The sequence below is a fragment of the Lepus europaeus genome, chromosome 14 (genome assembly GCF_033115175.1).
Source record: "Lepus europaeus isolate LE1 chromosome 14, mLepTim1.pri, whole genome shotgun sequence".
Lineage (NCBI taxonomy): Eukaryota > Metazoa > Chordata > Mammalia > Lagomorpha > Leporidae > Lepus > Lepus europaeus.
The window spans coordinates 65344036-65369139 of record NC_084840.1 but is presented as its reverse complement, the minus strand read 5'-3'; the positions used below and the strand labels follow the sequence as shown (position 1 = coordinate 65369139).

At 38.6% G+C, this 25104-nt stretch overlaps 1 protein-coding gene across 2 annotated transcripts in view; it reads left to right on the top strand.

Moving 5' to 3' along the window:
• Nucleotides 1-25104, top strand: part of AHCTF1 (AT-hook containing transcription factor 1) — a 75969-nt gene that overhangs the window by 42734 nt on the left and 8131 nt on the right. For both annotated transcript variants that reach the window (XM_062210833.1, XM_062210832.1), the window contains exons 15-31: nt 226-366; nt 933-1037; nt 2304-2397; nt 4024-4147; nt 4298-4354; nt 5143-5289; nt 6519-6706; nt 11033-11177; nt 11255-11386; nt 11963-12113; nt 12870-13020; nt 13251-13358; nt 15848-16040; nt 18800-19003; nt 19560-19953; nt 21545-21629; nt 23050-23147. In XM_062210833.1, coding sequence (XP_062066817.1) covers nt 226-366; nt 933-1037; nt 2304-2397; nt 4024-4147; nt 4298-4354; nt 5143-5289; nt 6519-6706; nt 11033-11177; nt 11255-11386; nt 11963-12113; nt 12870-13020; nt 13251-13358; nt 15848-16040; nt 18800-19003; nt 19560-19953; nt 21545-21629; nt 23050-23147 — 2517 coding nt within the window. The remainder of the gene's footprint in view (nt 1-225; nt 367-932; nt 1038-2303; nt 2398-4023; nt 4148-4297; nt 4355-5142; nt 5290-6518; nt 6707-11032; nt 11178-11254; nt 11387-11962; nt 12114-12869; nt 13021-13250; nt 13359-15847; nt 16041-18799; nt 19004-19559; nt 19954-21544; nt 21630-23049; nt 23148-25104) is intronic.

Sequence of the window (25104 nt, the reverse complement as noted above, 5' to 3'; positions counted from 1 at the left end):
GAAAACCAGATACTTGGGCCATCACCCACTGCCTCCCCAAGCTCATTATCAGGAAACTGCATCTGAAGTAAAGCAGCTGGGACTCGAACTAGCATCTTGATACGGGGTGTGAACCTTGTGAGCAACAGCTCGATCTGCCATGCCACAATGCTGGCCCTGCATTTATAGTTCTAGTCCATCCGTATTTACTGTGTGGAAACTAACAGTCTGCTTTTTTCTTGAAAGGTGTGCCATTGTTTGATGGTTCATGTCGCTTTATTGATCCACAAACTATGCAGGCTCTCCAGCAGTGTAATTTGCTTCTTAGCAACCTTAATACAGTCTTAAGCTGTTTTGCAACAGAGGCTCAAGAGATCACTGAGAGAGGTGTGTTCTTTAAATCTTACTTTTAGAGTTAGAAAAAAGAGTGAAGTTTATCTTAGATGGATCATTGTATAAAGAGGATATCATTTCTCAAATGGTAGAGGTTTTTTTTTTTTTTTGTAATAAAAAGCTACAAAATGTTTTAAGATGTGCTTAAATAAACTTGAGAAATTCTGTAATTAAAGTTGATTATTAGTGTTCAGTATAATTTCAGAATTTTTAATTATGTGTATTTATTTGACAAGTCCCTCTATTTTGTCATTTCAACAAAACAAAACAAAACGGCTGGTTTAATAAGACCTGGTTTAGATAACCTGTATTAATGATATTGTTAGGATGAAATGTTCACTTTATATAGCCAAGACTTAACTTATTTCAGCATTTTGGAGATTTTGTTTGACATCATTTTGAAGCAAAGTAAAGTCGATAGAAGCTCAGTTTGTTCAAAATGTATATGTATTAGTAAACAAATCATCAAGTAGTTAGTTTTCAAAAATTATTGAAGATCTTGATTTTTTTGTTTAGGTTGACAAATTAAAAGTTAAATGTTTGATGTTAACTCTTTACAGGCCTGATAGACTTAAGCAATAAGTATATAGTTGCCCAGCTCATCTGTCAGTATGCACAAGTGGTTCTCTGGTTCTCTCATTCTGGACTTCTGCCAGAAGGCTTAGGTAAACTAGTTACTTAATCTATAAATATTAACTGAAACATTCTTTAACCTTTATGGATTTTTTCTTGTGTTCTAATGCATCAGGTTTCCTGTCTTTTACCTTGCTTGATGTTTTCTTCTTTTCTTACATTTTTCCTTACTTTGGATCTTCAGTGTCTCACCTCCATACCTGTTATAAGAGTGTTCTATACATGTTTGTTGGATTGAATAACATTTGGAAGGCAATATTGGGAAAAACTTGTGTTCTGGAAATGGATTCAGTAATTAGCAGCTATAGTTTAGATCCATGAAATCATGGTTCTTATTACCTATTGTGTTGATCTCTTCCTTTTTAAGGATCTCCTAATGTGGTTACTAACTAATAGTTACTTGGTGTCAGTTTTTTTTTTTTTTTTTTAACTTTTTTTTTTTTTTTTTGACAGGCAGAGTGGACAGTGAGAGAGAGACAGAGAGAAAGGTCTTCCTTTTGCCGTTGGTTCACCCTCCAATGGCCGCTGCGGTAGCGCGCTACGGCCGGCGCACCGCGCTGTTCCGATGGCAGGAGCCAGGTGCTTCTCCTGGTCTCCCATGGGGTGCAGGGCCCAAGCACTTGGGTCATCCTCCACTGCACTCCCTGGCCACAGCAGAGAACTGGCCTGGAAGCGGGGCAACCGGGACAGGATCGGTGCCCCGACCGGGACTAGAACCCGGTGTGCCGGCGCCGCAAGGCGGAGGATTAGCCTGTTGAGCCACGGCGCCGGCCTTGGTGTCAGTTTAAGTGCTACCTTTTGTCAAATAATAATGTTTGATACCAAGAATGAGCGAATTTATCAGTGTTGACTGTACAGTGTTTGTTTAGAACAGACTTCTAGAAACTCTGATTTCTTCCAAGTTTTGAAGATGCACATTAAATTTTGTTTAGAAGTGCCTCTGCTCTGCACATATATTGCTGTTGATCTTATTCTTTAATAATTCTGAGATTTTTATTTGAATAAATAGTCAATATTGTTTGCTTTCAAATTGTTGTTTGTGCCTAAGGAAAAAAATTATTTAGAGCAGTTTCCAAGGTTTTGAGCTACCATCTTTGTTAGAGACTTTCATAAGAGACTGAATTTTCTAACTTGTACATCTATAATAAAAGGACTGTAGTTTTTCTTATTCAGCAAGCCTATAGGTTAAACAATATTACAGTATTGTAGTAAAATATCAATGTATATAGCCTCAAATATTGTTGCGATATTTTGGAAATATTACTAGCTTTTTTTCCAATTCTTAAAAATAAATCTAGATGATGCTGTGCAGTTGTCAAGGTTATGCTACAACTACCCCGTAATTCAGAACTACTACACAAATCGTCGGCAGAACTGTGAGCGTTTGTCAAGGTATAGTACATCCTAACCATCAACACGCTTTCAAAATTATTTTAGTCCCAAGTCAAATTTTCAGAGGAAATGACATAATTTAAGCATTGTTTGTCCTGTGAATTCTTATTCAGAAACAAAGAGTAGAAACCAGTACTCATTAATAAAGCATGATAAAGCACCAGTTAGTTATTTAACATTCATTAACAGTTACTTTTTTTTTTCTTAAATACGAATGTAGCCTAGTTGGTTTCTTTGAAATAAAGAAGTAAAAATAGTAAAAGTAATAGAAAAAGATGAAATAGTGTTTAGAAACTTGGCCCTGTCTCTGAAATTAAAAAACCTTCCTTACATTAGAATGACAGAGTTGTAGAGCAAACACTGTTTCAAATTTTCGTCAGAATCACTGGAGAATTAGTGCTCATTTGGCTATACCAGTTATAATTCTGATTCCTGGACAATGTGGGGAACTAGAGCTTTAAAATAGCTAACCTACAATAGTGAACATGTACTTGGAGATTGGACATATGTTTAAATTCCAAATCTGTTATTTCCTAAACTTATGTCCTTGGGCAGGTTTGCTGTACTTTCTGATATTATGTGCTGTGTAAGTTACAAAGTCAATTTAAAAATTATATAAAATGAGGCAGGCAGTTGGCCTTGTGGTTAAGATTCTGCTTGGGATGCCACATCTCAAGTTGGAGTGATTCCTTGCTCTGTGTCACACTTCCAATTGCCTGCCAGTATAGCCTCTGGGAGACAGCAGGAGATGGTTCAAGTAGTTGCCTCCCTGCCACCAAGGTTGTGGACTTGGATTGAGCCCCTGCATCAGCTCAGCCAGTACTGGCCACTGGGGGTCATTTGTGGAGTAAACCAGTGGATGGGAACTGTCTGCCTGTCTCTCTTTCTCTATGTCTTTCTGCCTCTCACAAAACATACATGTACAGGGCACCTAATAAAATGTCCTATTCAGAGGAAAAGTTCAATAAGTTAAATAGATGTAGCATTTACTCCTGTTTTTAATGTGAGAGGCAGCAGAGAGAGAGAGCCTCCACTCTGTTTCATTCCCCAGATGTATGCAGTAGCCAGTACTGGGCCAGGCTACAGCCAATAGCTCAATCCAGGTCTCCGGTGTAGATGACAAGCACCCAAATTTAAAAAAAGAAGAAAAAAATTCGCATAAAATATGTTCAGGGCATCCAGTACCGCGTCAGACTCAAAGCTCAAAAAGTAGTAAATACTGCTGCTGTTTATAATATTAGATGAGGAAATATAATATCTGCTTATCGCATTGCAGATACCAGTAATATATTTGATAAAATGGAAGCTATAATTCCTTGGCTTTGAACTACAATATTCTGCGTGGCCATACTTCATAGAAATAGAATAATCTCAGGAATTTGACTTATTGTACTGCACTCACCCCTGGAACCCGATCTTAACTGACAGGCTTGTGGTTGACTGAATGTGAGGCAGTTTCAAGGTTTATATTACTTGGTGTCTGTAGTCCTCATGATGCTAAATGAGGTCCATTTCTCACCTCGGTTCTCTCTTTGGTAGGTAGGATTATGACTTTTTAAAAATTGATGCTGCTTGTTTTGATAAGTCATTAATATTAAATAATCCTTAATGTTTCCCTTATTGCAGAGGGAAGTGGAACCACAATTGCTTGGTGATTGATGGATTGGTTTCTCAGTTAGGAGATCGGATTGAGAAGTTGTGGAGACGGGAGGAAGGAGGCACAGGAAAATACCCTCCTAGTAGTATACATGTAGGTTCGCAGTAATATTCTGTCAAATGAAGTTGAAGAGGGAGGAGACGTGTTTAGCTATATTTTTCATACCTGATGCAGGCATGGGGAAACAGGACATTGAAGAATAAATAACTGAAGTGCATTGATGTTTTTAATCCCTTTTTACAGGCACTACTTGACATATACTTGTTAGACAACGTTACTGAAGCAAACAAACATTTTATTGTATCCTTTCAAATTTTATCAAATATTCTTGTATTATCAAAGTCACAAAATTTCAGAGCATTAGGAATTTCCTAATCCAATCTAAATTTTGTTTGAAATCTTTCTTTTTTATGATAGAGTTTTTAACCTAGATTCTGGGATTCATATGGCCTATTATTTAACCTAAAACTATGCAAAATTTTGTTTTATGTTTGTTTTTCTAGGGATATGTTCATTAGCTTTTCTTTTTAAAGATTTATGTATTTATTTGAAAATCAGAGTGACACAGAGAGAAGCAACAGAGAGGGAGAGGGGTCGTCCATCCACTGATTCACTCCCCAGTTGGCTGCAGTAGCTGGAGCTGGCCTGTTCCGAAGCTAATAGCCAGGAGCTTCTTCCACGTTGCCTACCTCTCCCAAGTGGGTGGAGAGGCTCAAGGACTCGGACCATCTTCCACTGCTTTCCCAGGCCGTTAGCAGTGAGCTAGATCAGAAGTGGAGCAGCCAGGACTCAAACCAGCACTCAGTAGGGGATGCCAACATCACATGTTGTATCTTAACCCACTGTGCCACAATGTTGGACCCTGTAGTTAATTTCTTCATCTAAAAATGAGTGGTTCCTTACAATTTAGGGTCTCTGTCAGCCAGTTTCCATGTCTGTCTGTCTCTCTGCTTTTCAAATAAAATGAAAATAAATCTTAACAAAATTTTCTTAAATCTTTCAGTCCTGTTTTAATGATACATTCTGTTGTTACCTGTTCCCAAATATATATAGCAATTTTTATTTATTATCCTTAATCCTTTGAAAAGACCATTTATTTGCTACTTGATATTATGTATTCCTTTCCAAACAAAATGGATACCTCCATTGAGTCTTTTCCAACTGCCTTTGCCATTTCTTGGGGCCAAGTTAAACTTATTCAAGGATTTTGGCTGATAGATCATAGTGACTATGAGGTAAGTGTATTTATTCATATAATGTAAGCCTTTTTTAATTATAATTTTAGAAAATATTTGTCACTAGGTTAAATTTGATGTGAAAGAAATTACATAACTTATTTCTAGAGGTAGTATGAAAATGACCTGGTTTACTCAAGTGTACTTGGACTAAGCACAGTCTTTCTTAATAGACTGAAAAGAAAAACAGTTTAGAACCCTGGGTCCTCTACTGTCTAAAGAGGAAACAAGTAAACAGTTTTGAAAAGTGCAATGGAGTGACTGTTAGATTAGAAATATGTTTAGGGTATTGGATGAAGCATGCAAAGCAAGCTTTGACATTGATATATGGAATAGTTAATGGAAATTTTTTTTTTTTTTTTAAGATTTTTATTTATTTGGGAGATAGAGTTACAGAGAGGGAGAGGCAGAGAGAGAGAGAGAGAGAGAGATCTTCCATCCACTGGTTCACTCCTCAAATGGCTACAATGGCCAGGGCAGAGCCAGGTCAAAGCCAGGAGCCAAGAGCTTCAATTTGGGTCTCCCATGTGGGTTCAGGGGCCCAAGTACTTGGGCCATCTTCCACTGCTTTCCCAGGTGCACTAGCAGGGAACTGGACCAGAAGCGGAGCAGCCAGGTCTTGAGCTGACATCCCAAGCATCACAGGTCATGGCTTTACCTGCTGTGCCACAACAGCAGCCCTGAGGTTTTTTTTGTTTTGTTTTTTTAAGATTGATTTATTTATTTTGAAAGTAGAAGTTAGAGAGGAAGAGACAGAAAAAAAGATTTTCCATCCACTGGTTCATTCTCCTGATGGCTACAATGGCCAAGGCTGAGCCAGGCCAAAGCAAAGTGCCAGGAGTCTCCCACTTAAGGGGCCAGGGCCCAAACACTTAGGCCATCTTCCACTGCCTTTCCCAGGCCAGTAGTAAGGAGCTCATTGGAAATGGAATAACCAAGACTCAAACCATCACCCATATGGGATTCTAGCTCTGCAGGCAATAGCTTTACCTGCTAGCCACAGTGGCAGCCTCCTAAAGGATTTTTTAGATTTCAGTGGTGTGGGGATTTGATAAAGCATTTATTCTTTAAAATAAAATAAACTATAGATTAAAGCACCTCTTTTTATCTTACATTTAAATAGGTTTTATCTTGAATTTTGTGGGTTTTAATATTTCCTGTTTTTTTAAAGAGTAACAACTGTGTCTAAATACAGCTTATAATTTAGCATTTTCATGTCAATTTCACAGAGTGGTTTGGACCTTCTGTTTCACCCAGCTACTTCAAAACCTGAGTCATGGCAACATGCAAAGATTGTTGAAGCCTTTATGAGTCAGGGTGAGCACAGACAAGCCCTCAGATATATTCAGACAATGAAGCCAGCAGTAACCAGTGGTACTGATGTTACACTTCACCTCACTGTTTTGCTTTTTAATAGGTAAGTACACACTCTGAAAGTAACAACTCTGGATCATATGTTAAGAAAATGAAATCGATGGAATAGACAGTAATATAAGATTTAAGTTTGGTTGCATTATCTAATATTCTTAGACTTCTTGATCTTTTAAAAATGCCTTTTGTGTCTCTCTCTCTCACTATCCACTCTGCCTGTCAAAAAAAAAAAAAAAGCCTTTTGATGGCCAGCACCTCGGCTCACTAGGCTAATCCTCCACCTGCGGCGCCGGCACTCTGGATTCTAGTCCCGGTCGGGGTGCCGGGTACTAGTCCCGGTTGCTCCTCTTCCAGTCCAGCTCTCTGCTGTGGCCCGGGAGGGCAGTGGAGGATGGCCCAAGTGCTTGGGCCCTACACCTACATGGGAGACCAGGAGGAGGCACCTGGCTCCTGGCTTCGGATTGGCGCAGCGTCCACTTGGGGGGTGAACCAACGGAAAAGGAAGACCTTTCTGTCTCTCTCTCTCACTAACTCTGCCTGTCCAAAAAAAAAAATGCCTCTTGCTGGAATAAGATAAGTAAGAAGTACCCTGAGTAATTTACAGTTCTAGCTGTTGCTAATTGACAGCATCAGCATCTTCAGCATGAATGTACTGAAAAGGAGTCAGCGATAGAGAGGTAGAATGTTTATACATAGTGTTGTTAAATTGTTTTCCTTGAGGATTTGTATTCAGTGATTGTGTTCTAATAAATTATATAAACTCTATAAATATTTTAAAATCCTTATTATGATTTTTTTCCTATTAGAAATTTCAATTTTTGAATATGTGGTTTAAAAATTTTTTTTGCTGCTGATTTCTAACTTAACTTCATTATGATCATATGAGGCGATCCATATAGTACCTGTCCTCTAAGATCCAGTAAGACATAATTTACTTACTGGTCATTGTATTCTCTGTTTATTAGGTAAAATATCAAATAATTTTTCCAAAATATCAAATTTGTTCATTGTGTGGTTGTAATCTGTGTCCTTTTTTTCCTGGTGTATTTAAGTTACTAAGAAAAGTATGCTAAGCTACCTTGTGGTGTACTTGTCAGTTCCTTGTAATACACCAACTTTTTCTGTTTTTAGTGTTAGACACTGAAGAGTTTAAAAATTTTTCTTAAAGCTCTGGCCTTTTAGTATTATGAATTAACCTTCTTTATCATAAATAGTTGTTATTATAGCTAATCAACATTCTGTTCTTATTTATACCCTTTATACCTTTTTCTGATCTTGTTGCTTTTATTCTGGTCACTGGCAATCGGTGGTTGCTTGTTTACTGCTGGAATTTCTCTTTCATTGCGGTCCTTGCTGTACACTTCAGAAGTTTATATTTAGTCTAGCATTTTAACAAAGTTCTCCACAGGAGAGTCTTATAGGCTATCTTTGGCTGTATTGCCAAGAACCCTTATACATTTCTTATTAAAAATTAGACTTTTACTGCCAGCATGCGAGCCTTTTATCAACTGGAAAGTAATTCTCCAGCTGTATTGTGGCATTGTGGGCTAAGAAACCTGCCGTGCCAGCATCCCATATTGGAGCACTGGTTAGAGTTCCAGCTGCTCTGCTTCCAGTCCAGCTCCTTGCTAATGAATCTGGAAAAGCAGAGGAAGATGGCCCAAGGACTTGGGCCTTGCCACCCATGTTAAAAACCATGATGGAATAAATGGAATTCCTGGCTCCTGGGTTCTGCATGGCTCAGGTCTGGCCATTGTGGCCGTTTTGGGAATGAATGAACAGATGCCACACTGCCTTTCAAACAAATAAAATACTTTTTTTTTTTTAGAATACTTGCAGATGGGCTGGCACTGTGGCTCACTAGGCTAATCCTCCGCCTGTGGCGCTGGGTTCTGGTCCCAGTTGGGGCGCCGGTTCTGTCCCAGCTGCTTCTCTTCCAGTCCAGCTCTCTGCTGTGGCCCGGGAGTGCAGCGTAGGATGGCCCAAGTGTTTGGGCCCTGCACCCTCATGGGAGACCAGGAGGAGGCACCTGGCTCCTGGCTTCGGAGCAGCCAGCGCAGTGCGCAGGCCGCAACACACCAGCTGTAGCAGCCACTTGGGGGGTGAACCAATGGAAAAAGGAAGACCTTTCTCTCTGTCTCTCTCTCTCTCTAACTCTGCCTGTCAAAAAAACAAAACAAAAAAAAAAGTACTTGCAGATGTAATATTGGTAGATGAGGGAAATTGTCCTCCATGAGTGTTGTGCCTGTTTAGTTCCCTTCTGCCCCACTACTCACTGACTTATGCCGTGCCTTTTATTAATACCAGGTGATGTCTGATATTTGGTGCTTATGCATCTCGTAGGTGAAAACATTAATATATTCAGTCTCTCTATAATAAAGTGAATCTTTGTCATAAAGAGTTATTTCTTTTGTGACATGTTTATTTAAGACTTGTGTCTTCATTATGGTATTATTTTTAAAAATTCTCTGATGCTTTCTACTACCATGCTTATAGCTTTGTTCTTGTTTAAATTTTTTACCTGGCATTTGATATAAAAGTTTCTAAATTATTTCAGCATATACAAGTACAAAAATACAATAGTTTAGTGAAGTTACCATGGGTGTTTACACACAGATACAGATGCCTTTTCTACATTCAGGTTGTAACAACCACACTAGAATGCCTATTCTGGTAGAAAAAAGCAAAAGGTAGTTTCAGATGTAATTTTTAGGGAATACTCAACGTTTTACTTCCTTGCATTGTTGACCTTAACATGGTCCGTGTGATGTGTTAAAATAGACTAGTCCCAGGAAAAAAAAATCACTAGGTGAATGTGACCTGCCAACAGTGGGTGTCATTGCTTTCCTGAGTAACTTTGTATCCGAGTAATTCTAGGACAAAGCTAATAAAACTCCTCAGATGAGTTTTAGTTGTGAGTGCTAATTGCTTTAACTTTTATGTTATCTGCTTGCCATTATCTTTGAAAACTTTTTCCTTAAGGATTCAGTCATTTTATTTGAAAGGCCGAGTTACAGGGAAAGGGGAGGGAGAGAGACAGAGAGATACCTTCCGTTTGCTGATTCACTCCCCAAATGGCCACAATAGCCAGGGCTGGGCCAGGCCGAAGCTAGGAGCCAGGAGCTTCATCCATGTCCCCCTCGTGCATGGTAGGGGCTATCTTCCACTGCTTTCTCAGGCACATTAATAAGGAGCTGGACTGGAAGTGGAGCAACTGCCACTGGAACTGGTGCCCATATGAAACGCCAGCCTCATAGGCAGTGGCTTAATCTATCATACCACAACGCTGGCCCCAGAACTTTTTAAAATATATGAGCATTTATAGATTTTGTTTACTTAATTTTTAAAAATTATAATCATCATACTGTTTTAAACTTGCTCTGTTTTTAATCATTTCCCTAGTATATGTATGCCTCATATAGGGCTACATAAAAGTCTGTTATGAATGGGACATCTGTTTTTATAAAGTTCTCGGAATCCCGACCTGATTCTGAGACTCCTATATAAGAAACACTGTTTCAATTAAATGATATTTTTATCCATTAAAGTATGCCTCAGTGCCTCCATGTGGGGTCTGACTTCAAATTTGACCAGAGCTCTACAATCAGATCTTGATGTATAAATCATCTGAAGTAATCTATTAAGCTGCATCCTGAACCTCTCAATGAGCACAGTATTTTTCTCCCATCTACTTGCAGTCAGTCACTCATTCTCTTTCCTAATCTTCATTCCTATCGTCACTTCTTGGAAGTCTGACTTCTGTCTGTCACACCACACCCATCTTTGAGTTCTGTTTAGGCCATGTTGTTTTGGCTTCCTGTGAACTTCTGTTGTACTGTTGTTATTTATCATTTTAAATAATAACACAGAACAGCAGAAAATTAGCTTTCTATAGATGGCTTGTGATTTTGTTGTCACAAGCCAGATGGAATTAGTATTCAGTTCATTTTTCAAATTGTAAATGCAGGGGGCCGGCGCTGTGGCACAGCAGGTTAATGCCCTGGCCTGAAGTGCCGGCATCCCATATGGGCACTAGTTCTAGTCCCAGCTCTCCTCTTCTAGTCTAGCTCTCTGCTATGGCCTGGGATAGCAGTAGAAGATGGCCCAAGCCCTTGGGCTCCTGCATCCACGTGAGAGACCCGAAGAAGCTCCTGGCTTTGGATCAGCGCAGCTCCAACTGTTGCGGCCATCTAGGGAGTGAACCAGTGGATGGAAGACCTCTCTCTCTACCTCTCTCTGTAACTCTTTCAAATAAATAAAATAAATTTAAATTGTAAGTGCAAAGTATCTTTGAGATTCTGTAGGTAGGTGACTTGTTTTGAATGTTTTAAGTAGATTTTCTAAAGCTAAACTTGATAACTACTGATTGCAGATGCATGGTTGAAGCTTGGAATTTACTGCGACAACATTCTAATAGGTTGAATATTGAGGAGTTACTAAAGCACACATATGAAGTCTGTCACGAAATGGGCTTAATGGAGGATTTACTAAAGTTACCATTTACAGACACTGAGCAGGTAACTAGTTATTAATGTAATCTTAGAACAAATTCATGACAAAGTGATCGATTACAAGTCTATTTTGTTCTTTCTAGGAATGTTTAGTGAAATTTTTACAGTCCAGTGCCAGTGTTCAGAATCGTGAATTCCTCTTAGTTCACCATTTGCAGCGTGCCAATTATATTCCTGCCTTGAAGTTGAACCAAACTCTGAAGATTAATCTTATGGTATGATTCAGGTTGTTTTATAACGGCATAAAAGAATAAGGAATACTGGAGACTTTTTTGGTCTGTTATATAAAATTTGCAGTTTGATAACTGATTTGATCTATATTATCTTGACCTTGGAGAATCCTCTTCTCACCTCCCAGTCTTGATACACTACCAAAAGGGAAATGAGAGAAAACAATAGAGGACCAGAAGATATAATACAAAGAGCATTGAACTTTAAGAGTTAGACTCCTTGTTTGGTTCAGTGTACTTGGGACACATTCCAAATCTGTTTCTTCTTGTATAAATGATGGTATCTGCCTGAGGTTATAACGATAAAAAAATTCTTGTGTGAAGTAAGATATTGCCTGGTACATATAGGTGTTTTAATAAATGATAATCATTGTTTGCATTATTTGTGAAGAATTGGCTTATTAGTAATTTGGAATTTATTAATAGGTAGAGATTGGTAAAGCAATGATGTATGAATGAAATCCTTGATTTAGAAAAATGTAGACAGGTGGAATATACTCCTAGATATTCATGATTATATTGTAAGTGCTAAATATGTAACAATTATGATATATCCAATAGAACGATCGTGATCCTCGTTTGCGGGAGAGATCAGTGGCTCGAAATGCCATATTAGACCAATATGGGAAAATCCTTCCTAGAGTCCAGCGAAAATTAGCCACTGAGCGAGCTAAGCCTTACCATCTGTCAAGATCATCAGTTCTTCGAGAAGGTAGGATTTCAGTGAAGAATGTAATAAACTATTGAGCTAGAAAAGATAAAGAGAATTACCTTTGTGAAGTAATCATACATTTAGTTCACTATTGCTAATGCATACTGAGATTCATCCTAGTTTTGTTTTTTTGTTTGTTTGGTTGGTTTTTTGGTTTTTTTCCTGGCTGCTCCAAGAGATAGGGCTTTCTTGGAAGTTGTTGGCCATGTATTTGCTAATGTGGTATAGAATGAAAGAGCTCTTTATTTCAACTGAAGACTCATGTCCAGCTTTGAAAACATACAGAATAATATTTTTGCCATCTTTTAAAATCCCAAATTGTTAAATTCCTGTGTAGCTATGGCTAAACCAAAAATAATTTTAACTACTTATCATTTCATCTGTGTTTTCAATCATTTTTTTATTAAAGTCCTAGGGTAGGCATTTAGCCTTGCAATTACGCCTTTGGTTAAGATGCCTGCATTCCAGCATTGGAGTGTCTGGATTCAGTTCCCAACTCCTGCTCCCAGCTTCCTGTTAATGCAGGCCCTGGCAGGCAGCAGATAGGGTTCAAGTAGTTGGTTCCTGACACCCTTGTGGGATACCGGGATTGAGTTTGTGGCTCCTGGCTTTGGCCTGGCTCAGCCCAGCCTCTGGCCATTGCAGGCATTTGGGAAATGAACTAGTGGATGGAAACTCTTCTCTATCAAATAAATACATTTTAAAAAGATCCTTTTGTTAAAGATACAATTAAATCCAGCGTTCTTCATTTTACAGTTTCTAGACCCAAACCATTATCAGCAGTTCCAAAACAAGCTGTAACGGGGACAGTGTTAACAAGATCTTCTTTTGTCAATAATGTATTGTCTAAAATTGGAGAGGTTTGGACCAGCAGTGAACCTAAAAATAGCATCTTACCTTACAATAGGTATGTTTTTTTTACCCCTTTTAAAGTCATGCTATTTGCTAACCTTTCCTGGACATCATCAGCAATCCACCCTCTTTGCCACAGGGTTTATTAGTATATGTAAAACTGAAAAGCTGTTTTTATGTTGGTTACTTTTCTTACAAAAAGATTTTAAATTAAAAAGTGACATGCTTATTCTTAGTGCTTCATGTGATACATATCAAAAGTTAAAATTTTTATTTTCTTTGTAGTCCTAAAATAGAAGAACCATCTCCTATAGCATATTCTCTCCCTGATCTGGAGCTCCCTGAGGCATTTGTCAGAACACCTATTTCAAAAGCATCACAAAAGATTTCTAGGTAAGAGTTTATTAAGTCATTCTTAAAGACACCATGATAAGTTTAACTGCAATTCTTAATTATCTTTGAAATTTTAATACCTTGAGGAATTTTATGACTAGTGGTTGTGTACTTTGAAATTGCTGCTTACTAACTCCATAATGCTTAATAAAAAATGAGGAGCCATCTCCTTGTTAATTGGCCTCTGAATGCAGTTTTTTAAATTAATTATTGTTTACTCTTCGTTGGTTCAAGGGCTGCAAAAGTCTTCCTTAGCTATAGATGCAGTGATACTTTTACAGCTTACTTACAGTGTTAGAAAAATAAGTAAGCTAAGTTTAAGTTGAAGCTTTACATACAGGATAAAACTGTGATTGTGGGTATTTAAAAACATTGTAATAGTTGGAAAATATTCATGGTCATCAGCAGAGAGCAGATTGTCTCTTAATGTATTGATTCTTTGTCCTTGATCAAGGACAGAATCACATTATTTTATAGGAAAAACAGAACGAAATACTCTGGGGTAAGTTAATCACTTAAACAAAGGTGTTGATGGGGTGTACATTATGATAGAGTGTCCATATTTTATTTATTTATTTAAGTTTTTCTTTATTTATTTGAAAGTCAGGGTTACACAGAAGGAGGAGAGAGAGAGAGAGGTCCTCCATCCTCTGGGTCACTCCCCAATTGGCCGCAAAGGCCGGAGCTGTGCCGGTCCGGAGCCAGGAGCTTCTTCCAGGTCTCCCACTCAGGTGCAGGGGCTCAAGGTCCTGGGCCATCTGTTTATTGCTTTCCCAGCCCACAGCAGAGAGCTGAATCGGAAGTGGAGCAGCCAGGATGCTAGCACTGCAGGCAGCGGCTTTACCTGCACCAGCCTCAGAGTGCATATTTTCAAAGCTTGAAAGAATTCCACATTTTTTGGATTAGATTTAGGTTGTTTCCCCTTAGTTATCCTCATGAGGTTGTAGAAAGATATTTTAACTGTAAGTCATTATTACTGACATAGTTTTTTTCTAACCAATAGTTCTAATTTTTCCCCACAAATCACTGTTTCTTGGTCTTTCTGTACTGTAAGAGATCTGGGCTTTATCGGGCTGATGGCCTCAGGGCTACAGAGGAGGAAGCACCTGGCTCCTGGCTTCGGATTGGCGCAGTGCGCAGACCGTAGCAGCCATTTGGGGATTGAACCAACGGAAGGAAGACCTTTCTCTCTGTCTGTCTCTCTCTCTCTCTAACTCTGCCTGTTAAAAAAAAAAAAAAGAAAATGCTTTCTTTGTCTATGGCCATACTACCCGGAATGTGCCCAATCTTATCTGATCTTGGAAGAAAATGCTTTCTGTAAATATTTACCCATTGAGTAACAGGTTTTGTCTTATTTTTTTTTAAGAGTTATTTATATGAATGACAGAGTTACAGAGAGAGAGAAAGAAGTCTTCTATCCACTGGGGCTAGGCCAGACCGAAGCCAGGAGCCAGAAGCCTCCAGTGCCTCCATATGGGGTACCGGCGCTGTAGGCGGCAACTTAACCCGCTATGCCATAGTGCTGGCCCCTACAGAACAGGTCTTAAAGCAACTATGATCTGTGTTGATCTGTTTACCCTAATTGGGAAAATTGCATCTGAACTTAAAAGATAGAATGACAAGGATGGCATAGCAGCAGAAGTTTTTGTTTCTGGGCAACAAAGCATGCTACACTTCTTTCTGGTTATTTTCAGCTGAGCCACATTAGCATTTGGGGGAAGTAAAGTGGTACTGTTTTTGTCATTAGAAAATAGTTATAAAGCTGACAGTTATGAAGATGAGAAAGGAATGACTTGAACAAATGATCCAGCAGTTGTAACCTGAAAATTTCACTTTTGAGTTTAAATTACGTATCTGTAAGTTAAGCCTTTAAGCTTATTTGGACTATGCATGCTTAATATAAGTCACCAGTGAGATCAGTTTTATCATTTGACATAAATTGAATCTGGAACATTATAGAAAACTATTGAGAATTTTGAGGTTCTGTTTCATCAACAAATTTATTTGGGAAAGAAAATAGCTGTTTTTTTGTTAATCTTTATTGCATTCAGAACCATAAAAGAACCAGTATTCATTATGTATAGCATATATAGGAGAAAGGATTTTTTTTATGTTGTTGAAAATAAATTTTAGCAATTGGATTGCCAGAGAATCTCTGTCCTGTTTTCATCAGTATTTTAAATCCTTAGCGGTTACTCTTCATTAAATAAATGTGTAGCACATATGATAACTAAATAACTGCTGATAGAAGTTGTTACCTTTAAATCTTAATTGTCGTCTTTTCTGATGAATTCTTTTTGAACTAATGGTGACAGTTGGATTACTTTAATGTACTTGATTGAATTTGTTTACATGTAGTTTTCATATTTATCAGTGAATATGGAAGTCTGAATAGTTAAATGGTATACAAAATTCTTTTGTTATTTCAGTATAACTTAATAAAGAAGTTGCCAGGATTGTTCTGTTCTTTATGTATATTCTCATTACAGACTGCTGGATTTGGTTGTTCATCCTGTTGCACGTCCTTCTCAATGTTTGGGGCTCATTCAGCAAACCCCTCCAAGATCTCCTTTGTATCTAGCATCCAGTTTGTTGCCTTTAAATTCACAGTTAAAGGAGTTACATCAGAATACCTCCAGAGCTTCTGAATTATGCATACTCGAAACTCCTCTTATAGTTAAGGTTAGTATTATATAATCTAGCATTCATCACAAAGCTGGAGAGTTACTTTTCAAGTAGAAAGGAGAAAATAAGTTGTTAATAGCTGATACCTTTTGGTAGTTAATAACTTTAAAAAAGCATTTTTTTTTCCACTTTAATTTTCTGATTCCTTTGATGAAATTATAGTGTTAACTCCTATTCTCTCTTTGGATAGCTTTTTCTTACACCCTTCATGATAAATTATTAACTAAGAAGCCACAAAACTAAATGTGTACTATCTGTTACCATGGTCTTTTACTATGACATTTTCAAAATACTTTTACATATGTTACCCTCTACCTTCTTGTTTAGTGTTTTCATTTGAATTCCAATAGCTTTTTTTGAACTTACAAGTTTCTGGATTATCTCTTCTCAAAATCCAGCTTTTATAGTGAATCTAGGAAGAATTGTTTTTTACAATGAATTTTAAAAAAATAACTTCAATACATGCTATTCCTAAAAGAAACTGAAAAGTAAGTTGATAAATTATGTTCATTATACTTAAAACCTAGTATTTCTAACATTTTTTCATCTATCAAAAGAAATATTTTATATTTTCAGATTGGTCCAGGTGCAACAAAATCAAGGAGTTATTTTTTACCTAATGCCAAAAGAGTCTAGAAAAAAAATCAATATAATCTGAATCTGTCTAGCAGAATTCAATAATCTAATGGTATTTAAAAATCTATGCTGTTAAAGGACAGTACTTCTAAATAATTTACATGCTAATAATCATTGTTTTCATTATATGAAGTCCTCAGAGGATTCAGTTTACTAAGTTGCTAAATTCATGTGATAAATTTTTTTCTAAAACATTACAGTCTTGTTGATTTAGGTTCTGTTGTTCTACACAGTTGGCCCTTTGACTTTGCTACATTTTAAATGATTATTTAAGAATTTATTTTGCCAACTGGCATTCTATTTTTTCAGTTGAATTTAATTTGAAAATAACCTAAAGCCTATAAAGATTCATTTATTTATTTGAAAGGAAGAGAAAGGGAGGGAAGTAGAGACAGAAATTTTCCATCTGCTGGTGCACTCCTCAAATGGCGGCAATGGCCAGAGCTAGGCCAGTTTGAAGCCAAGAGCTTCTTCTGTGTCTTGCATGATAGGTTCATGTGCCCAAGCATGTGGGCCATCTGCTGCCACTCTCCCAGGTGCATTAGTAGGAATCTGGATTGGAAGTGGAGTAGCTGGGACTCCATATAGGATGCTGGTGCTACAGGTTATCTGCTACACCATAGTTTTGGCCCTACCCAAGATCTTTTTTTTTTTTTTTTTTTTTTTGACAGGCAGAGTGGACAGTGAGAGAGAGACAGAGAGAAAGGTCTTCCTTTTGCTGTTGGTTCACCCTCCAATGGCTGCTGCGGTAGCGCGCTGCGGCCGGCGCACCGCACTGTTCCGATGGCAGGAGCCAGGTGCTTCTCCTGGTCTCCCATGGGGTGCAGGGCCCAAACACTTGGGCCATCCTCCACTGCACTCCCTGGCCACAGCAGAGAGCTGGCCTGGAAGAGGGGCAACCGGGACAGGATCGGTGCCCCGACCGGGACTAGAACCCGGTGTGCCGGCGCCGCAAGGCGGAGGATTAGCCTATTGAGCCGCGGCGCTGGCCTCTACCCAAGATCTTAAGAAAAAGATGAAGTTTGAAGCTGGTGCCAACATCCCATATGGGTGCCGGGTTCTAGTCCCAGTTGCTCCTCTTCCAGTCCAGCTCTCTGCTGTGGCCCGGGAGGGCAGTGGAGGATGGCCCAAGTGCTTGGGCCCTGCACCCGCATGGGAGACCAGGAAGAAGCACCTGGCTCCTGCTTCGGATTGGTGCAGCGCGCCGGCCATAGCAGCCATTTGGGGAGTGAACAAACGGAAGGAAGACCTTTCTGTCTCTCTCACTGTCTGTAACTCCACCTGTCAAATGAATTTTTAAAAAATACAGTTTTAGTTTTTTGTTTTAAGGCAAAGTGACAGAGATCTTCTGTCGTCTTCTGTACTCTCCAAATGCCCACAATAACTAGTGCTGGGCTAGGCCAAAGCCAGGAGCTAGGAAATTCATCCAGGTATACCTTGTGGGTGGCAGGAACCCAGGTACTTCAGTCATTATCAGCTGCCTTTCAGATGCCTTAGCAGGATGCTGGATTGAAGAGCATAGCAGTGGGACTTGAACCAGGCATCTTGATATTGATGCAGTATCTCCAGTAGTTTTAACTGCTGTATGACAGTGCTCATCCCTTCCCTTTTTTAAAATTTATTAGACAGGTAGAGTTACAGACAGTGAGAGAGAGAAACAGAGAGAAAGGTCATCCTTCCGTTGATTCACTCCCCAAATGGCCACAGCGGCCGGCACTGCGCCAATCCAAAGCCAGGAGCCAGGTGCCTCCTTCTGGTCTCCCATGTGGGTGCAGGGGCCCAAGCACTTAGGCCATCCTCCACTGTCCTCCTGGGCCACAGCAGAGAGCTGGACTGGAAGAGGAGCAGCCGGGACTAGAACCGGCAACCATATGGTATGCCGGTGCCGCAGGCGGAGGATTAACCAAGTGAGCCACAGCACCAGCCCCATCCCTGCCCTTTTAATTTTGTAACCTTACATGAGAAAGCTCTGGTTTTCCAGTAATCTGAAATAAAAATTTCTAATCACATGTTTTTCAGAGATGAGAACGTAACTACCATTGTGATTCATTTGACCCAGTCTGTCTCCTGTGTACTTTTTACAAATACTAACTGTAGAATTCCACTTATTCTTATTACAGAAAGCCAAAACTTTGGCCATGTCAGTTACTTCTTCTGGATTTTCTGAGTTTACTCCTCAGTCCATCCTAAGGTCTGGTCTTCGAACAACACCTTTGGCATCTCCCTCTCTATCCCCTGGACGGTCTCTTACTCCTCCTCTGCGATTTAAAGAAACCAGAATTTCATTCATGGAAGAAGGCGTGAACACAAAATGTATTACTGGAGTAAGTTTGATAGTATTTAGGAGGATATATCAGAAAACATCAGTTTTGATACAGACTTCAGGGCACTGGCTAAGCCAGTCCCCTCATTTATAGCTAAAGAGAATAGGGCTTTAAAAGCACTAAGTAAGTTGCCCATGGTCAAGTCAAATATTTGCTGGCAGAAATAGGACTAATATCAGACCTCCTAATTTGCTGTTTTTTACCCTATATTGAATCACTTTCCTCTTCCATCCCCTCCCCCCAACTTACCTTATAATTAAGTTCCTAATTGGTTATTTGTTCAGGAGGGTACATCTTAAGAGTGGTTACTAAGAGCCCAGTTGGTGACTGTTGATCATCTAACCTGTTTTACATTTACATTACAGTCCTCTGGAATTAGGGAAGCATTATTAACTATTCTGTATCTGAAAAGAATAAATTTGACACAAATGCATTTTGATTAAAGAGAGGGTTTGGAGAATTACAGAGCATGGGTCTGATTGCATTGAATAGCTTAGGTCCAAACCTGATGCTTACTAGTCAGTTTTTTTATTTTCAAAAATATTACTCTTAACAGGCTGCGGAGGACCACAAAACAGAAATTTTTGTTACTTCATCTTTCCAAAAATGTGGAGATCCAGGAGAAACTGATTGGCTGAAGAACAAAGATAAAGCCACATCATTTCTCCCAAATAGCCCTGAAAAAGATCATCAAATAACAGATGTAAGGTCACAGAATACCTCCTCACAAAGTTTGGAGAAACTGGATTTGAGCAAAGAAACCAGCAGTGCCTCAACCAGATCAGATCAGACTACCTCAGAATATCAGGATGCACCATCACCAGAAGAATCTGAAGATGTTATTTTTGTGGACTCTGAATCAACAAGTTCTCCCACTGAGCAAATTGCTAATTTAACAGAACAAACTGAGAAAGATGATGATAATGCTGCAGACCTCAAGAAACAAATGGGTAAGAACTCATTACCAACTACTCAAAATCGCCATTGATATCTCTAAGTACAATTTGTAATAGAATTTTTTTCCACCATAAGAAAAAAGTATAGGTTAAATGATTATCATATGCTCAGAGTGTACTATGTTGTAGTCACATACTGTGGATAATGCCATGTTGGGAGGCATGGGAGGAGCCAGGAGAACACAGGAAGGGGAATGGCAAAGACTTAGGTTAGAATTGGTGGATCAGAAGAATAAGCCAATTTTTGTTTCTTACCCCATACATATTTAACAGGTTTATTTAAAAGTAACTCCTAACTTTAAATCTGTGTCGCTCACACTTAGATAAATATCTGTCATAAGTAATTTCTTTTAGGAAATATTTTTTGCCTCGCTGAATTGAGGTTTCTTAACATATAAGGTTTGGACGTAGTATCTTTATTAAGTAAACATAAGCATTAATTGTTCAAGTCTATAAATGTACTTTAAAAAAAAAAAAAAGAGAGAGAGAGAACTCATGTTCCCATCACTGCCCATATGCCCACAACATTCAGGCCTGGAAACTGAATCCAGGTCTCTTATGTGGTTTGTAGGGACCCTACTGCTTGAGCCTTTACCTTTTGCTTCCCAGCATCTGCTTTGACAGGAAGCTGGAATGAGGAGCCAGAGCCAGGCCTTGAGCTCAAGGACTTTTGTTGGGATGCATGTATCCTAACCACTAGGCTAAATGCCTGCTTCTGCATCGCTTTTTTTTTTAAAGATTTATTTTTTTATTTGAAAGAGTTACACAGAGAGAAGGGGAGTCAGGGTTGGGGGGAAGGTCTTCCATCTACTGGTTCACTCCCCCAGATTGGCCACAATGACTGGAGCTGAGCTGATGTGAAGCAAGGAGCCAGAAGCTTCTTCAGGGTTTCTCATTTAAGTGCAGGGGCCCAAGGACTTGGGCCATCTTCTACTGCTTTCCCAGGCCACAGTAGAAAGCTAGATCGGAAGTGAAGCAGCCAGGATTCGAACCAGTGCCCATATGGGATCTTGGCACTGCAGGCGCCGGCCCCACATTAATCTTTTTTTTTTTTTTTAAATCACATTTCAAAGTAGCAAATATTAGATATAAATATTCATAGTTAATGGGGGCTCTTTAGTCAGTGTTAGAGAATTAGAATAAGGATCTACTGGCAGCCTAATGCCAAGCTAATAAATCTAAAAGAACCGAAATGCAGCAGATCTAAACACTTATAAACAGTCCTGGAATAGATATGTGGCCTCACTGCCATGTCCTGCATTGCAGCGCCTGCATTCAGTTTTCACTCCAGCTTCCTATTAATGCAGACCCTGGGAGGCAGAGGTGATGACTCAAGTGGTTGGGTTCCTGCTACTCTCTAGGTGAGATCTGGATTGAGTTCCCAGCTTATTGCTTCAGTTTGGCCCAGTCCTGGCCATAGCAGGCATTTGGGGAGTGGACCAGCAGATGGGAGCTCTGCCTATACTTTTGTCTCTCTGCCTCTCAGATAAATTTAGAATTTTTAAAAGATAGTAATAATCTAAGGTAACAAGTAACTACTGGTTAGTATAAATTAATATTTTTGTATGATCTATTGGCATTTTAGAAGTTGGAGAGGAAGCATTCTCAGAATTAAATCATTTAAGCCCCATTCAAGGAGTTGATTCTCATGTACCATCAGTCCATGAAGGGTAAGTTTATGGAGAAAACTTCAAATACTTTTTAAGAGATTGTTTTGTAGATCTTCAACATCTCTGTTTTGGTAATGTTTTCTGTTTTGGAAGAAGTGCAGTTGTACAGTTGTGTGTTACCTAGTAGTTGCCATGAAATCTTAAAATGCTACTAGACATTTCCAAAATATGCAGACATACAAGTTGAGGCAGAACTCTTAATATTTGTTGGTGATTTGTTTTTGTTGAAGACCAAAAAATCATGCCTTCACCCTGTCAGTGGTCTCAGCATGATCAGACATAGGACTCTTAGAGGACCAAAGTGGAGCCTAGTAGAGACAGTATTGAACCAAATGTTCCTAACATTTGGTTGATAGAAGACTCCAGCTACCTTTTTGTTTTCTACTGACTGATTAAAATACTGTGCTCACAAATAACTTCACAGACACTGTGTGCCAGGAAAGGTGGTTATACTAGATGATGTATTCAAAGTGTGATCTAGCAAGCAGGTGCTGGTTTTTCAGCTCACAGGAAGAGGAGGAGCCTGTATTAGAATATGAACCATTGCACTGCTTCCTTTATTGAAAAGTCAGCTAGCTAATCAGTGTGTTTAGTGAAGTGATTGTTCACTTGGCAAAGCCCCTTGTTTCGTTTTAACTGAACATAGATTGCCTGTCAGCACAAAAGTAGCAGTGCTGTCAAAGATTCAAAAAAGTAACAGCTTCAGTAATCAAGACGTTCTAAGAGTGTTTTAATAAAAGTAACTCATGAACACGATAATTTTAAACATTATAAAGGGCTCATTATAAGTAATGAGTGACTAAACAAACCATCCACCAGATTAAGATCTTGGTAGTTGCTTCATTCAAATTCAGCACATTCAGTTCAGACACATGCTTTACCTCTGAGAAGAGAAATCCAGACTGGATGAAATCTTTTCCAGGCCTTCATGGAAAAAGTGAGAAAAACCAGTGTGACAGGATTATCCAAGTTATTTTTAGTTCTGGTGTTCCTTGAAAACTTGTTGTTGCAGTGAGTTTAATGGGTAATTGCAACAGTTACAAAGAGCCCAGACTCATGAGAATAAAGTTTGTGGTTATTAGAATGTAGGTGAATGTTCACCACTTGGCAGCTAGTTCATTTTTAACTATAAACTTGCTTGATATTTTGTGGGATTGTATTGTTGATTCTTAGTTAGACTTAACCACAATGTTTAAGTAAGGATAACAAATGCCTGTATTTGATTGGGACCGCTGTCAGCATGTTCCACAACTTATTTTTAATCTATTCACTTATAAATTTTACAGTGTTATTTAAAATTGAGTATGAATAGTATTGATTTCTCAACTTCAGTTTTCATCAATAGAGTGATAAGTAAAGAGGCAGTTGGGCTAAAGCAGATTCTTCTCACACACTAAACTACATATTTCTATCTCTAAAGGAAAATCATCACCCCGAAGTCCAAGTTACCTGTTTTGGATAAAGGTGTATCATCTGTTGAAACCTGCATCTCTACAATTAGAGCAGATAACAATAAATGTATGTGTTATTTTAACTTTGGGATTATTTCATTTTAGTGTTTTAAATAGATTTATTTTCAAAATACAAGAATCTATTGTCCAGATTTTCTTAAATATTCTCTACTCTCTCTGGTCAGCTAACCTTAATGTAAACATGTTCTAAGGAGATGTATCAGCTACTTAAACAGTAGGTTGCTTATAAGGCATTGTATGGCTCTAATAGTAGAAATCTTAGGATGGATTTTGTGACATTTTTCTTTTGGAATCATCTGTTTGATCTTGTGAGACTCTGGTATCTTCACAGGGCAATACCTATTTTTATTTTGTGGTAGATGTAACTTAAGGGCCAGAACGACTTTTTTCATTATTAGGAAAGAAAAAATTATAAATGAGTAAATTTTCTCCAGGGAAATTAACAATACATGGGATTTAATAGTTTTAATAAACAAAATTTTGAGGCTGGTGTTATGGCAAAGTAGGCTAAGCCTCCACCTGCAGCACCTGCATCCCTTATGGGTGCTGGTTCTAGTCCCAGCTGCTCTTCTTCTGATCCAGCTCTCTGCTATGGCCTGGGAAAACCGTGGAGGATGACCCAAGTGCTTGGGCCCCTACACCTGCATGGGATGCCCAGAGGAAGCTCCTGGATCCTGTATTTGGATGGGCTTATCTCGGGTCATTGTGGCCATTTCGGGGGTGAACCAGCAGGTAAAAGATCTGACTCTAAAATTCATGCATTAAGTTTTTTTTTTGTTTTGAGAGATGGAGAGACAGAGGGTTCACTCCCCACTGCCCACATTGACTTGAGGTAACCTGGCACTGAAGCTGGGAACTCAGTCCAGGTCTCCTGCCTATTACTTGAGCTGTCACTGTTGCCTCACAGGGTTGCATTGGCAACAATCTGGAGCAAGAGCTGAGAATCGAACTCAAACACTACTGGGATATGGGTATCGACCACTATGTTAAATACTTGGTCCCTATCCAATGAACATTTTTTTTCTACCGAATTTTTTTTCCCCCCATGCATGTTTGCCATATGTTGGAAGAAGAAATAAGTACAGTGTGGCTAAAGAGCACAGGGGCTTGAATTATATACGCTGGGTTCATAACCTGGCTCTCTACTTAACTGCAAAACTGGTTCTACCTCTATTATTTTGTAAAATACTAAAGTTTTCAATAGAAACAATAATACTCATTTGATAGGGTTGATAAGTTATGCTTAACTAATTGCTCCTTAGTAAACATTAGGAATGATCATTTGTTTTTGCTGTTTCATCTGCAATGATTATGCTTCTGTATATGTATATTGGTACATTCAGTTGGGTAGATTCAAAATACTGAACTTGCCAGGCCAAGAATTATACACAGATTTTAAGTATTTTTCTCCAATGGAGGTAATTTACTACTATCATAGAAGGCAACGTATCCATTTTCCCTTTCCTCTTTGCTAAACTGTCAGATGACAACATTTTTCATTTTACTAGTACTTTGTGTATTAGAACTAAGAGCCCCCATTACCTGTTAATATTATGAAATATTTTTCCTAGTTATTTTTTCCTCTAAAATTTTTAATTGGTTTTTAGTAAATGGTAAAGGATTTTTAATTGTTAGTCTGTTATTTTTCCCCTTTTGAGGTGTTTTGTATTTTGCATCATTCACAAATTCTAAACCTAAATATGACCTACAGTTGCTAATGACAAAGAACCTTGGCAAAGGAAGGATGAAAGGAGAAAGTTTTTCAGATGAGCCTGTAAGTCATAGTACTTTTTGTGCTCATTTAGATGCTTTCTGCCAACAGAGACATGCCCATCCTTTTTCATAGCCAGATTGCATGCCCCTCATACAGTTCTTCAATGGTGTAAGAGTGGTTGGCTGTCTAGTAGCTTCCTGATGGATATAATTTTGGGATTAATAAGAAACAACTGAGCCTCTTCAAAGCAGTTATCATATTAAAATTTCACAGCAAGAGCAGGAATTAT